General features: G+C 51.4%; 6 protein-coding genes across 6 annotated transcripts; 3 read left to right on the forward strand and 3 right to left on the reverse strand.

Moving 5' to 3' along the window:
- Positions 1–252: 252 nt before the first annotated feature.
- CGGC5_v002492 (uncharacterized protein) lies at positions 253–1,614 on the reverse strand (the record flags this gene model as incomplete). The annotated part of the gene is made up of 4 exons (XM_066150971.1): positions 253–724; positions 799–1,297; positions 1,350–1,386; positions 1,444–1,614. The coding sequence occupies 4 exons, from the start codon at positions 1,612–1,614 to the stop codon at positions 253–255; spliced, it is 1,179 nt and encodes a 392-aa protein (XP_066009886.1).
- Positions 1,615–4,846: 3,232 nt separating this feature from the next.
- citC-3 (Dehydrogenase citC) lies at positions 4,847–6,684 on the forward strand (the record flags this gene model as incomplete). Its single annotated transcript, XM_032026753.1, has 2 exons — positions 4,847–4,924; positions 4,981–6,684. 2 exons carry the CDS (start codon positions 4,847–4,849, stop codon positions 6,682–6,684), a joined length of 1,782 nt encoding a protein of 593 aa, XP_031876860.1.
- Positions 6,685–7,902: 1,218 nt separating this feature from the next.
- Positions 7,903–9,468, reverse strand: CGGC5_v002494 (uncharacterized protein; the record flags this gene model as incomplete). The annotated part of the gene is made up of 1 exon (XM_032026754.1): positions 7,903–9,468. The coding sequence occupies one exon, from the start codon at positions 9,466–9,468 to the stop codon at positions 7,903–7,905; it is 1,566 nt and encodes a 521-aa protein (XP_031876849.1).
- Positions 9,469–11,580: 2,112 nt separating this feature from the next.
- Positions 11,581–12,783, forward strand: fdh-4 (S-(hydroxymethyl)glutathione dehydrogenase; the record flags this gene model as incomplete). Its single annotated transcript, XM_032026755.1, has 2 exons — positions 11,581–11,923; positions 12,023–12,783. The coding sequence occupies 2 exons, from the start codon at positions 11,581–11,583 to the stop codon at positions 12,781–12,783; spliced, it is 1,104 nt and encodes a 367-aa protein (XP_031876848.1).
- Positions 12,784–13,222: 439 nt separating this feature from the next.
- CGGC5_v002496 (uncharacterized protein) lies at positions 13,223–13,945 on the forward strand (the record flags this gene model as incomplete). The annotated part of the gene is made up of 1 exon (XM_032026756.1): positions 13,223–13,945. One exon carries the CDS (start codon positions 13,223–13,225, stop codon positions 13,943–13,945), a length of 723 nt encoding a protein of 240 aa, XP_031876799.1.
- Positions 13,946–14,168: 223 nt separating this feature from the next.
- On the reverse strand, positions 14,169–15,087 carry CGGC5_v002497 (uncharacterized protein; the record flags this gene model as incomplete). Its single annotated transcript, XM_066150972.1, has 3 exons — positions 14,169–14,260; positions 14,318–14,698; positions 14,766–15,087. The coding sequence occupies 3 exons, from the start codon at positions 15,085–15,087 to the stop codon at positions 14,169–14,171; spliced, it is 795 nt and encodes a 264-aa protein (XP_066009885.1).
- Positions 15,088–15,264: the final 177 nt, after the last annotated feature.

Here is a 15,264-nt window from a genome sequence, read left to right on the forward strand (position 1 = left end):
GAGAGGATTGCTAGTCCAGGCAGCCGGAACTCCCACGACTACTGGAGAGGTCATAAAACGTCCACACTGGTTAGTGAACAGCAAGCCAAGAGGCTGATACGACCGGCGATAGGAACTGGGGATGAAGTTCGCATGGACATGAATAAAGAAGCAATCCATTGGTAATTCTGTCAGGCCCGTGATCTTACGCAATAGGACCTGAGATGCTGGCATGAAAGATCCTGATAGACCTCCAGCAATAGTTTACTTCATTCAACGACCTTGCCTGATGGTAGTCTCTCTCGTCACCATGATTTGGTTCCTTAAGTCTCTCCGGAGTTCCTGGCCCACGTGCCCTGTCTTCGGCTCCGCTGTCACATGAGAGTAGACCGCAGGCACAGCCCCCGATTGGCTGGCTATCATATCCTTGAGCACAAGCTCCTCGGTGCTGACCTCCCTTTGAGTATTGTTGCTCTTTAGCTCCTTGAAGTTGCTGCGGCCAATCCCTGATGAGCTCCCGTATCGCGGGTAGGCGCTAGTCCCGCTCTTGTGAGCGGACGACAGCCCGGCTCCTGGGAGCCACTTCGCGAGCAACGGCCGGAGGGTTGGTAGTGAGGCGGCTATGATGGAGGTGTTGAGTTCGATGGCGGACCAGATCGCGGCTCCGATGTTCTCCCAGGGAGGGTCCTCGCTGTAGACGGCGGTGCGGAGGGTGAACATTCTGTAGACGGAGATGATGCACACACTACCCACCAACGTCAGTTGCACATCACCAAAAGAAAAATTGGCTGATAGCCATAGTTAGAGCCCGGCACTTACAAGAAGCCGAGAGAGAAGACTCCAAACAACATGGCCTTCTGCTTCGTAGGAAGCCGCAGCTTGAGAACGGATGGCAGAGGAATGCAGAAGATCATAATGTCCGTGGCCATGCTCATGGCTGAGGAGAAATACCAGATTGGGAGAGTGTTGAGACAGAAGCTGGCAGTGCTGGGAACGATGATGGAGATTGGCAGGCATGATGTGCCGAGTAAAGTTGCCTGAGCGCATGCCCACAGGACAACAAACACCATTGCCCAGAGGCAGATTCTCTGAACTCCCTTGGAAGGAAAGACGCGTCGGTATTGGAAGAGAAAAGAAACCTTAACGACGTTCATCCCCATGTTGTAATGAAGGACGGCAACAAGCAGGAACTGATGCGCTGTAAGCGACTGGGTGTCATTTGGGATGCCACGCATGACAGGTTGTCTCACCTTGAGTTGTTGAAGCGTTTCTTCCAGCGACACATTTTCGACATGCCTTCCCATGCCATACTTGACCTCTGCATCGATCGGTCAGGGTTGTCGCGGGGAGATTTGGAGTGAGAAACTTACCAAGGCAAGTCGCGGCTGTAACAACGATTGCGAACAACTATTGAAGATGTCAGGTTGGGTAATAGACGAGGCCCTTCTTTGGGTCTTTTCTCACCTCTGCAATCACGATGCTTAAGTCATCTTTTCCCGCCGTTCTCAGAAGTACAAGTCGTGTGTAGAGTCTGAGCGAGAGAATGGCCGCTGAAGCAGCGACGAAACCGATCGCAATACCGCTTACAATGTGTCCGTTTGACTCAGTGCGAATCACAGCAGGCGTGGTGGCCATGGCTGCTAATACTGATCGCCAGGCGGAGACTTCGAAACCATAAAGGGGAAGATCAAAAGATCCACAGATCCAGTCTTGATCTTCAAGGACCCAGGTCAGTGCCAACGTCTTAGCCTTATACTGAAGATCTCGACGATCAGAAAGGCCAACTCTTTACATAACCTTGGGGGCCATCTCGCGACCATGAACCACCTCCTGCGTCTCCTGCAGAGGGGCAATGCTCTATCTGTTTGGGCAACACTCGGAGGAGACTTCTACTCTGATCCAGAGAATGGCGAAGTGTGTCTCTGCATGCAGGGGTGATGTAGCCGAGACGGCAGGAACGGAAGCACCTGCATCTCTATGGCGAGGGTTCGTCTCATTTGAGTCTGGGTCTACTGTGACTGCCCGTTCCTGGCTGCAGTCACAATACAGTGGAAAACAAGATTTCTGCTCAGGAGCCTCAACCCTGCTGTGCCTCTCATGTCCCGAGCTTCCCGAATCTTCAACGGTTCTTCAGGGAAACTGGCTTGGTTCAATTAGACATACGATTGTGTCCTGCATTGCCGCAGGTCTCATGTACGACATCGAGCCTGAGTTCCACGTCTGCTCTTCATGCGGCCTTCGATCGGGCCCCTTTCCGAATGTTCTTCTACGTCAAAGAAACGAATTCCTATTTCATGTGGCGATGCCATCAAGCCCCCCTATCCTTCTGATTATTTCACACATACGAGACCGAATTATCATTCAAAGCTCGGCCGATTCAATTTCTTCTTTCGGCCGTTCCGTCCATCCATCCATGGTTGCATTTACGTTATTTCAATCAATACGACAGCGCACGGACGATGTTCATGATTCCAGTCTACGTCTGTACGGTACATTTGCTCGGGCCCCTTTCTGCGTAGAGCTTCGCGGGGGTTGAGGTATGTGATAGCCTAGATGCGACCTGGTGGGTTCCAACGAGACGAACTTTGCTTAACTCCCCTTTGCCCTGGAAGACCATTGGATCCCGGCGATAGATGCATGTTTCCTGCCACTGCCAGATTGCCTACTTGCCTGTCTTTGATGGCTGAGGAAAGAAGAATCTGATCATAGAAGCAACCCAGGCGCACCTCGATCCTGGCTAAAGCGGCAACCTGCTTCAACGGACCCTGTTCCGCGAGATGTGCCTCACACATGCACTAGCGTGTTGTCGGTAGAAGTCAGGATTTAGCCTAGCAGTGTCTGTTGCGACTGAGACCGGGCCAAGTGTCTTGAAGTGGACGAAAGATGGAACAACCCTGGCGGGATTACATACTCGCTGTCGCTAATGATACTGCGCTGCAGATGAACTTGTTGGAACGAAATTCTCCAAATCCAGGGTCATCTTTCGATTCGATGAAGAAATGCATTTTATGGGGTCTGCCGGGGTCGAGCGGGGGAATTGGGCCCGGGGTAAAATGCAGAGTAAGGGTCTTGGACCAATGGAAGATCAGAGGGGAGTGAATACGCGTTCCAACAACTTCCCACGGTGCAACGCCACAGCTCGATCATACCAAAGATCTTATGGTGTGTTTCCTTTGGAATAGGAGGAAGATAGGGGAGTCTCATAGCGCAGAATCCTTCGCAAGCCACCTACCTTTTCAATGCGCACAACTCCGATCACCAGAGCATTCGTTGCGACACTGACGGAGAGTCTCTTAGGCTCTGTTATCCCCAGACTGACCCTTCTTTTGGGCCCCATACAGACAGGGCTTAGCCTTATTCTTAATCCAACTGTCTTCTCTCACCGGGACCCGCCTGCAAAGGCCACCGTTGGCGCTAACCCCAGAGATGCCCTCCGCCGCCCCTCTTTGCAACCCGCTGACAGGGATCACCCTGAAATACGAAGCATCGCCCTCTAGCCGAAGGAGACGTTTGACGTGGTGGGGTTGCCCTCGATGTTTGTGAGCGTTACCATGTCCGCACTGACCTGGAGATCGGGGACGTGTTCGTCTGTTGGTGTCAGTCCCGCCTCTGCTCCGCCTCGGGCAACATTGACGGGTCTGCTGGAAGTTATGGGAGAACGGAATGCGGGTAGATTCATGGGGTCTGACAATTGACAGCCGCATTTCGTGCACTGATGCAAGTAGCTCTCTTCCTCACGCACCATCCTTTTTGAGGAGAAGTCTTGCTGGACTTTCTATCCGGAAGAATCTTGCCGGTCGGTACCATCTCTTCGATGGATGTGTCGGCACATGCAGTAAGCGATAGCAACATCCAACAGGGCGTGCGCCTCCTTTGACACTATTTGTATTGATAGGGACTTCCTTACTTAAGTGACCATAATGGTGATTGGTGAAATGATTTAGCAGTCTCGATGAAGTCAGGCCATTAAAACTTGCGGTCCCCGTACGGAGGTGCCATTCAAAAGTCCTTGCCCACGCCTAGAAGTAGCTGTGGGTCCGGAAGATCCAGTATACTTATAAACCTAGGAAAGTACATACGTTATCAGATAATCCGAGCGGTTAGGGGCTTATAGGTAGCCCTATAGGGGCGCGAAATCGAGATTATTCCGAATCCTTGTACCTCTGAGTACTGATAACGTTAACGGGGTATTTCCAGTACAAAAGTCTTGGCATTTCGGGCAGAAACTTTTGAAAGGCACCTCCGTACATGTCCGCAGTCTTTGTGGCATGACAGCGCAGGAAGATATCTCCGATGTAATGTCGCTTAACCTTGTCTATTCGTAGGCCTCAACGCCAAGTCCTGTCTCTGTCTACCAGGGGAGGATTAGCGCCGCTCATAAACCAGGTGCTTTTGCTTGCAGCATATGTCAGCTATTGGGTCTGGAGCAATAACCAAGGTCGCGTCCCTGACAGCATGTTGTTCTCCAAAGTCTCCGCATGGAACTGCGGTCGAAGTCGTACCTGGTGAGCAATGAGCTTAGAATACCCATACGATTGACATCTACTAGGTGATCTCTGCCCAATGGGGACGCCCGGATGGTTCCCGGGGTAAACGTCTTGAAAGCCCCCAATCCGACATAGGAGCGCATGAATAAAGCATTCGTAATGGGAAACGACTTCGATTGCAGAATCTCCTCCCGTAAGCGGTTTAGTCGACCGAGATACCCAGCCCGATGGCTCTTCACCACGTGAAGTGTGAGCCATCATCGGCATCTACAAAAACAAGCCGCCCTCCCATCCAATAAGCAGACCATCCAGACCACCCAGCCACAATCCTGCGTCAACCTCCATCATCAACGGCCGTCACTCTTTCTACTTTGCCCAAGATGATGTTTTCCAAGGCTTGGCCAGCAGCTGTCCTGCTGTTTGGTGTCGCTTCGGCCCAGGACAAGACTTACGACTATGTACGTCCATCTACCGACCTCTATTGCCTCAATGATGTAGCTGACACTCCATACAGGTCATTGTGGGAGGAGGTACGGCTGGATCAGCTCTGGCAACACGCCTGAGTCTAGGCCTGCCGGATGCCCAGATCTTGCTTCTTGAAGCCGGCCCATCTGCCCTCGATGAGCTCCGCATCAACGTCCCAGGTCTACGAGGCTCCATCCTGGGGACGAACTTTGACTGGAACTTCACCACGGTTGACCAGAGCGGTCTCGGCGGTCGCCAGATTCTTGTTAACCGCGGCAAGGTCTTGGGGGGCTCATCAGCCATGAACTACCTTTGCTACGACCGTGCTTCGTCCCCGGAGTACGAATCATGGGCTGAGATGGGTAGCGAAGGCTGGACTTGGGACGTCATGATCGATGCCATGACCAAGTCGGAGAACTTCACCGGCTCAGACAAGGATACTCGCGGTCGGACCGGTCCTATCCGCAACACGTACAACCGCGTCATCTATGATGTCCTCAACACATGGCAGCCGGCCGGTAGTGAGCTTGGTCTTCCTATCAATGAAGAGGGTAACATGCACGGCAACCCCATCGGCATCATGTTCCAGGGCACCAACATCAACAATGTCGACTATAGCCGGTCTTACAGCGCCAACAGCTACTTGCCTCTCGCCGGTTCTAACCTTGTTGTTCAGACGAGTGCTCAAGTTGTCAAAGTTAATCTCGAGAAGGCCTGCGAAACTGAGTACGTCGCCACGGGCGTAACACTCGCTGACGGTAGTGTTATCAATGCTACCAAGGAAGTCATTCTCTCCGCCGGCTCGGTGCAGAGCCCTGGCCTGCTTGAGCTTTCTGGTATCGGTCAAACTGCAGTGCTTGAGGCTGCTGGCGTAGCCCCTCTGGTCGACCTTCCTGGAGTCGGCGAGAACTACCAAGACCACATCCGTACTTCCAACGTGTACCGTCTCAAGGATGGCATCGACTCATTCGACAACCTCATCTTCGATGCCAACGGCGAGAACGCCACTGCTGAGCTCCAAAAGTGGATCGATGGAGAGGTCTCTCTCTACGACTACACCTCGGCTGCCTACGGCTTCCTAAACTGGGGTCAAGTCGACAGCCAAGCCCAGGCCGACATCATTGCTCTCGCCGAGACTGCCGTCGGCGCTAGCACTAGCCCTATTGACAAGAAGAAGCTCGAGTTCCTGAAGAACGACGCCGTTCCGGACTACGAGCTCATCTTCGAGGCCAACCACGTCGGTGCCGCTGGGTACCCTGGCTCCGGCAAGTTCATCACGGTTTTCAGCACTGTCATGCATGCCCTCAGCCGCGGGAATGTACACATCGACCCGGCCAACCCGACAGGCAAGCCGATCATTGACCCCAAATACCTCAGCAACGAACACGACATCAAGGCTGCAGCGGAGGGCGCCAGGTTTGCGCGCAAGATCGCCGAGACGGGCCCTATCTCTGCGATGTGGGAGGCCGAGACTGAGCCAGGCCCAGATGTCCAGACTGATGAGCAGTTTAACGAGTTCGCAGTCAACACGGTCAACAGCTTTTACCATCCTGTTGGCACTTGCTCTCTTCTGCCTCGAGATGACGGTGGTGTTGTAGATGCCGATCTTAAGGTCTATGGAACTACCAATTTGCGCGTGGTGGACAACAGCATCATTCCCATCATTCTCTCTGGTCACATTCAGACGGCTGCGTATGGCATTGCAGAGGTTGCTGCTGCAAAGATTATTGCCCAATCTGCCTCCGTATTGTAACAAGATACCAGACGTGCTTGTACATTTATTTACATTGATTCCAAGACTGTCCTAGTTGGTTTAACTAATAAGACTCTTGCCTGCAAATGTTGAAGGCCACTAGTCCAGGCATCCTAGCGACTTTGTTCGGAGATTTTAGTCCGCAGCTGTTCAGTGTAAAGGCTCGTTCCCATCCTATTAGACTAGAGGTCTGACAAAGTCTAAAACTTCCTCAACATTTCGAATTACGCGGTGACTCTCAAGCTTCGTTCCATCGTCCGAGTCCGAGTTATCGTGTGATTCAGGGGCGTACAACAATGCGCGCAACCCCGCTCCCAAAGCCCCCGTGATGTCTGCTCTGGCCGAGTCGCCGACCATCAAAATTCGGTCTGCCTCATACCCTAGCATGTCGATGACAAATTGGAATGCGCGCCTATCCGGCTTACTGTATCCTATCATCTCTGAGCTAATCAGACAGTCGACGAGAGGAAGTATGCCAAGAGCAGCCGCCTTTTCCACCTGGTGTTTCTGTTGTCCATTTGTGAGGATGACGACGGGTATTCCCATAATTTTCAACCGTTGCAGGGTCTCCAGGCTGTAGGTGGTTGTACTGTATGCGGCTCGGTAAATTGCCTTGTATCTGTCGCGAAACCTTTCCTCTCAGCCTGTGATGGAGTTGGAAGACGAAGAGAGGTGAAGAAATCCCGGACCTTCTCGATGTCTTTCTCTTCGTAGGTAATTTTGTTTGCGAGATAATCATCGTAGGCGCGATTGAGTGCACGTTGGTAAACGAGGTTGAGCAATCCGATGGAAAACTTTTTTAATCCGGGCCACATACTTTGCATTTTTGCCATGGCCTGTATCGAGGAATAAGTATGGTCGAATAAAGTACCGTCTAGGTCAAAGATGACCGCATCGAAAGGGCGATCATTCTGCGTGGGTTTGGCGGACATGGCCTGTGTTCTTTGCGAAGTTGGAGCAAACTGAGCCGTTTTGGATGGGCAAGAGGGAAAGCTGAGAAACAAACGTTGCAAGAGAGGAAGACACAAGAAAGCCCAAGCCATTACCTCCTTCCCTTCTAACTTTTTCCTTCGCAGTTTGACGGCTGGAGAGGCACCTTTTCGGTACGTAGGCTTACATGCGTGCGTTATGCGGCTGGAAATCCACGCTCTGCAGAAATTTTCCGATTAACCTCAACACCGCCTAAATTGCATATTTATGATCTAATTGATGATGCTGTTAGAATGTCACTTCATGCGTTGCATCTCTTACACTTTTCATCGCCTTTCTCAGACCCTTTTGATCCTCAGCACCCACCGCTACGTCGGCCAAGCTGACGCCGGTGTCTGGGTCCTCGTACCAACTGATGATACACATCTGCCCGCCCAAAAACTCCTCCTTGAACTCACTGATAAACTCCGCCCGTGTCTTCTTTAAACTGATGGAGAATGAAGACCCACTCCAGAAGCCGCGGCTGGTAAAGTGACCTTGAAGGAGAGGGAGGCACAGAGACCCGGATGTCCTAATGTTGAGATCAACAACGTGGAAATGGGAAAAGCCTTCTTCCTGTCTTGAACCGTTTGCTGCGTGGCCGTTTGGCTTTTGTCCGTTTGTCGTTGGTGCCGTTTCAAGAACGTCAGCCCCAGCGGGTCCCACGTAACCATGGCTCCTTAGCCAAACGGCAATCTCCTTGACCAGAGCGCCAAACTTCCTCTTCAACTCGTCCTGTCGAGCATAGTTGATCGTGCTACCAATCCAGGCCTTGTCGTCATCAATCATTTGCTCCGAAGCCGCGAGAAAAATAGGGTCGCTCCCGTCGTCAGTGACGAAAAACGTCAGACCGTAATCTCCAATGGGGTTCTCAACCAGGTCCGAGAGTACAAGCGCTGCAGGGCGCAGGTGGACGTTGGAATCTGTGACTGAAGACAGGAGCTTGCGAAGGATCCCGTCCCTGAAATCCTGCACGACCTTTTCTCGGTCTTCCTCGGTATTGATGATATAGGTGCCCGCCCCACCAAACGTTTGTTGGTTCTTGAGCACGAACGGAAGGGGATGCGCCTTGAGGTCGGCGAAGATCTTTTCACTCTGCTTTTCAAACCATTCACCTCGAGCACCTGAGCAGGCTTGAGGAATGACGAACTCCGCCGTGTCACCTTTGCACAGCGTGCAGCACAGTCGTGCCTCTCCTGCGAGTCCATCAAGCTCCACAATCTTCGACTTGGGCGTCGGCAGCCCAGACTCGGCCAGGGCGGCTTTTGAGTTGAGGAACCAGTGCGTCTCAGGCGGGACAATGAGGTCATAGTCTTCCAAGCCATCTAGAACCAACTTGTATGCAATTAGGTCGATACCAGCGTCCTTAATGGGAATCTTTGATGGGCCGGGGCAGAAAATGAGATCTGGCCGTTGGTTTTTGGCGAGAACTGAAATGGTCTTGTGGGCTTCATCTTTGTCATGGGCCTTTTGCTTCTCCGTCTCATCGATGTTGAAGAGGACAACAGCCGTGTCGCCGCTGATGAAGGCGTCGCGCTGCGGTATCAATGATAGATACTTGACGGCCAGCTCTTGCTGCTGCTTCTTGTCCCCCGCGTGGCCGTTGGCTGATCCCTCTTTTGGGATCGAGTTGAAAGGGCTGTCCTGATACAAGTATTTCGCGTTTCGAGGGACGTTGGCGCTAAGCTCGGAGGCGGAGTTGATTCCGCAGAGAACTTGCGCTATCTTTTTGTTCGCATTCTTCGGGCTTGCTCGCCGGTAGAGGTCGGCGAGCGTGGTGTCGAGTTTTATTGTCGGCAGATTCGTCATTTTCATCTTGTTCTCCTCGAGACTATGTGACTGAAGGGCCGTTCACAAAGGAGAACCACGACTCTAATAAGTTCTGGTGTTGTTCAAGTGAAGTCAACCTGCAGGCGCATGTGGATCTCGCTTGATCTCGCAGGCAAGGGGGAATTAACGCGTACGCGACCGCACCTCAAGCTCCCTGATGTGGCTGCGCTACGATCGACGTGACCTCTATCTCGCAGAATGATTGGTCACTAGCGCAGATCCTCCTAGCATTATGGAGCAGTTCATCCGTTGGGAAGATGACGCCTCAGCGCCCAGGAGCGCAAATCCTGTTCGACATATTGATGTCATTGTCCGAAGCCACGTTCGCAGGGGGCGGGTCGGGATTCGCTTCGTTTACAGGGCAGACAGGGGCACAAGAACTGGTCGTGCGTTGCAGCACCAACATGGGTCACATGTAAGACGTTTGACGTCGGCTTCAGAGCGTTAGAGTCGCTCGTTTTCTCCAAGGCAAATGGAACATTCTTGGGTGAACATCGGTTGTCAATGTTACCTAGATTGCGGCTGCTGGGCTAAGCTAGATCCTGCGCGCCGATTTTGCAGCCCTATTCAGGCGGCTCTTGGCAAAGTTGCATCATTAGCCCAGCCAATATGTAGCGCAAACCCCGGTCGCAGAGTAGCCGCGGCATGCCAGACTCTGGTCAGCGATACGTCATCCTGTGAGACAGCACATCGGGGGAACTTTTTTTTTTTCGACATTGAACGGGTTTAGCTTACCTTATGCTTGGTTTGAGGAGCGTTTTCTCCGGCGATTGGCCGTGGTTAGCTTTCATAGGATGTCTTTCGTTATTCCAAAACCAAGTGCTTTGGGTGAATACTGAACCCTTACAGCCCCTCTCAAGGTGTGAAGAGATCCGATGGTACAATCATCAAACAAAGCGTCCTCCACGAGCTACGTACTCAACGACGTATTGTGGGCTTAAGACTGATAATCTCAGTAACTTAGTAGTCAGTTCACCAGGCATCACGGAATGATAATTCTCTTGCGAATGCTACAGAATTCCAGATTGCGTGTTCTGTATTTGCAGGTATGCAGCGATATGCTATTGACTATACCACAGTCTGCATGCTGATCATGGGACCAATAGGTTGGCAAAATTTGCATCGAAGAACTTACCCCTACGCGCCGTGCAATAACCTAGCCTTAATTAAAACCTGAATGTCATTTTGGAGGCCTCAGAAACAAAGCGCGTATTTGGCAGTTACCGAACACGATTGGGCCTCCGATTTCTGACGTAGGTGCCTAGACAGAGGCGACTCCGTCTAAAATGATCCAAACTCATTGCGTGCGGTACTAAGACCCTGTCCAATGCAACTATCCGCTGTTTTTGCAGCGCTCAATGGAGGAGAGGGTGAGTGGTGATGGCCACGCCGGAGATTCGGGTTTGTGAGCATGTAGTTCCTTACGGAACCGGTCGAAACTCGTGTTTTGAACCCGTCGACTGTAATAATCAAGAAAACAACGACAACGCGGGTATGACAAGACCTCTATGTTGACATTTGCACTGCCTCGGACGCGTAAGTAATCGCTAGATAATAGTTATCAATAGTGGGTCAAATCCCAGTCTTTCTCTTCGCTTTTTCAAGCTAAGAAGATGTCAGTGAGTGTATGTAACTTATCACTCTACATCCTACGGAGTTATACTTAACCCCGCGTCAGCAGCTAGCATGGACTTCTCCTCTTCTACGGTACGGCCAAGATTTCGTACCGCAGTCAACCTCAGAACAGGCCGCGATAACTGTAGAAGGGTGTGCCCATGAAGACACTAGAGCATCGGCTGGCGATCATGCATACGCGGCGCTTATAGTAGTCAGCATGTCGCGGACAATAGCTGCTATCATGATGGAAATCCGGTATCTTGTCATATACATTATTGCATACTAAAGCAAGCAGCTCTTGGCGATATAGACGTATAAAAATGCCATATGCATGCTACTCGATACTCACCACTCAAAGCAACCTAAACATCAATATCCTCCCAAGTTGTCGAGTCAGTCACGCATACGTCTGTCACCGTGAACCCCTGAAAACAACGACTTGCTCTAACGACCATGACGCTCAATGTAACGAATTCAACCATGATGAGAGGCGTCGCTTGGTTCGGCCAGCCTTACAATGTCTCTGTCATCAACCTACCCGTACCAGCTATTGTCAACCAAACAGATGTTGTTGTCCGGATCACCTCTTCCGCCATCTGCGGGTCAGATCTCCACATGTATCACGGATTTGGTGGCTCTCCCGAAGTTCCCTACGGGTTTGGGCACGAAGCCGTGGGCTACATCTCGAGCATCGGAGATTCTGTGACATCCCTCTCCGTTCGCGACTATGTTATTATCCCAGATAACGCTGACGATGGCCACTGGGGTCCTTCTCATCCTCTGTCTTTCGGAGTTGGTAACCCAAACTACGGCGGCCTGCAAGGTAAGTTTCCATCCGCATAAGGTTCTTACTTTTGAAATACCAGAAATGTGATCTTTTCAAAAGAACTGTCAAAGCTGACCATACTTGCCTACTGAAAAGCTGAATACGCGAGAGTCCCCTTTGCCGACCAGTCAGTCATTCCCATTCCGATCAACTCCACCAACACCACCGCCGAGCTCGACTATCTCATGATAGCGGATGTGTTCACAACCGGATGGCATGCACTTACATACTCAGGATTCCAAGCTGGAGATACAGTTGCGATCTTTGGCGCCGGCCCCGTTGGCCTCTTGTCTGCTTACTCTGCCAAGCTGCGCGGTGCTTCCAGAGTGTATGTTGTTGATCGCATCCCTAGCCGCCTTGAGCAAGCCCAGTCTATCGGTGCCATCCCCATCGATTTCTCTCAGGAGGATCCTGTCGGGACTATCCTTAGACAAGAGCCTGATGGCGTCACTCGCAGCGTTGACTGCATAGGATTTGAATCTGTCAATGCTACCGGAGGACCCCACAATGGGATTGTGCTAGAAAACATGGTCGCAGTCACCGCCACCTATGGAGGAATGGGAATTGGCGGCGTCTATAACGGCGGGGCGAACAGCACGGAAGGGGCACCTTACGCAGGAATGTTACCTGCGCATATTCCCGTACCTGTCGCCTCACTGTGGAGGAAGGGCTTGTCCGTCGGAAGCGGTATCGTTCTGCCCTTGATTCAGGCACCGCCTTTACTCGACTTGATCATGTCTGGGATCGCCAAGCCCAGCTTCGTTGTCACGGCTGAAATTGGAATTGAGGAGGCCCCGGAGTACTACCGTCGGTATAGTGATCACTTGGAGAACAAAGTTGTCATTCGGTTCTCTTAGATGGATTCGCTGTAGTGATTATGATTGGATGGGACCGTCTTAGGGGAACTGGGCTGCCGTCTGTCACAAGAACTCTCAAGTAGCCAATGCACATATACTTAACGATTCAGGATGAAATGGATCACTCTACAGCTATCTTCCCACAGACTAGTCTTCTTGCCAATTACGACAAGCGGAATGTTGAATCCCTTGCGGTCTATTTCAAAATGGTGCAAGGTCAGTGAAGTAAGTGTTTACTTATGACTTTGCATTCTACCACCCGAGACAGGCCGAATGGTCTTATCATGCGACATTAGCTCAATGAGGGGCCCTCTATCAGCTATCCTGTGAATTGCGGCACAGCACTTAGGTTCGCCACGAGCTGATGTGGCCTGCACCAACAGACCAACAAACCAACAGAATGAGGAAGGTGATAACTTCAAAGAGTTTAGCTTCAAGTATGAATGGTACCATCCTTGGGTCTGGACCTTCAGCCCAGAGGACTACTTATCTGGCCGCCAAGCCGGTCATTCTTCTCAATTCTCTCGAGAAGCAATCACCTCAAACTCTCAACTTTCATCCGCATCCACATAAAGCCCTACCTCAAGATATCATGTCCAGCGAGGACGTTCCACCTCCTCCCTACGTTGCAGACACTGCTACGCAACCGATCAATCGACCCCCACCTTTTCCATTGCCTTCGGAAGTAACGGCACATTTTATCAACCTTATCCCAGGATCAGCACCATTCACCTTCGCTTACCCTGAGCCCTCGGCGTTGTGGCTAAGTCGCGACATTCAACATGAAGACTGGGCTGCTTTTACCTCAAACCTCGTCAGAGCCGGGCGTTCTGATACCACCGGCGGCACACCCCTTCCAGCGGATTTGAAAGGGCAGCAGCCACCGGCGGCTACGCAAGGCCTTGAATACGAGGAGCAAATCAGCCGCATGCGCGAGGAGCTCGCTCGATGGGATGAAACATTTTTCAAGCCTCGAGGAATGAAAGTCGTCTCAGGCGAGGATTATCATGTTGAAACACAGATATCGTCCTCCCAGGCCCAAAATGGCAGCTCCGGAGGCGGTGCCAACAAGAGGTGGAACTTTGGGCCGGACAAATTTGGCTTCCAAATCGGAGGCGCCCTGTTGGGAATCGACATGTCGAAACCCGCAACGGACAAGTGAACCTCATCTGAGGTTTTATCCCATGTCGAAATGCACACGACAGGCATATTTACTGAGATACACAGCTGGAAGTCTCAGGGACGAGAATGTTGAGTCCACTTCAATTCACGGATGAAGTCCATTCAAAGTCACGATTAAGTGGGAACGTGAATCAATATATATGGTTGGTTACTGGGACTTATAATGTTTCCCTGTGACTTTTCCCGACCGAATGAGATCTTCTTCAAACGTTTGACATGAAAACAGTGAGAATTGCGCCATAAGCAGTTGTCACCATCATCATCTCCACGCTGCTGACTTTTAGAAAGGCAGACACTAGACATGAGAATGTCACAACACATGCTGCTATGACTCCCAACTGCACTTCTTTACTATTCTGGTATGAAAGTGTCGCCAAGGGGATCACCACGAAGATTCCGACCAACCCGGTCATGAAGAATCGAGAAATCACCTCGGCGATCAGGACGGTATTTTGGTAGGCCTTCTTGCCCGACATGCGAGTGTTCTCGACGCTTTCTGTGTCCTCTGCCCACCATCTGGAGAGTTGTCGGTACCCTAAGTAATACAAGCACCGCCGCACGAAGCGTTCCATGGGGTCTTTTCGCAGGCGCTGCCCTAGGTCTACTCTAAGAAGGCGGGTGTGGTACATTTGGTAGGCCGTTCGATCTTTTCTTAGACTTGCGTGTTGTTCATCATCGATCAAAGATGATGTTTCCATTCCCATGATGTTATGAAATGCAACAAGTGCCTCATCTGTATTTCCATGAGCTTCTGGAAATGAGGCCAGTCCCTCGTAGAGTGACTGCAAAGTCGCACTTACCATATTGCCTCAGCAAGTCGCGAAGCTTAGTTACCAGTTCTTGATTTATGATCTTGGTTGGCTCTGGTGCTGGTGACACGCAGCTCCATCTGGAATCTATGCCAAGACGTGCGCGTGAGGGCGGAACTTCGGCCAGACTCTTTCCTGCCTGGTAAACTAGACGATTGAGTTCAGATATCTCACCTTCGAGGAATCGAAGGTTCAGTAAGTGAAGCGTTCTGAAGCGGCTGAATCCATACAGTGTGACATCTTCATCTGCGGTGCTGCTTTCCCAGTGAGCGCGGAACTGCTCTTGAAGAGCGTCGGTGTCCAATTCCTCCATTCGTATCACGGGCTGCATCCAGGGAGAATGTCCGAGATAGGAACACGACTGCAATTGGAAAATCTAAAATCCAAGGCAACGGTAGATATATGTGGCGCTGCCAGTCTGCCTTGCCTTGAATTCTGCCTAACTACCCCGCGGTCCGGGTTCATATGCAGAGAAACATTATACGACGAA

Source organism: Colletotrichum fructicola (assembly GCF_000319635.2).
Source record: "Colletotrichum fructicola Nara gc5 chromosome Unknown KSG_Nara_v1_contig01, whole genome shotgun sequence".
Taxonomy (NCBI): domain Eukaryota; kingdom Fungi; phylum Ascomycota; class Sordariomycetes; order Glomerellales; family Glomerellaceae; genus Colletotrichum; species Colletotrichum fructicola.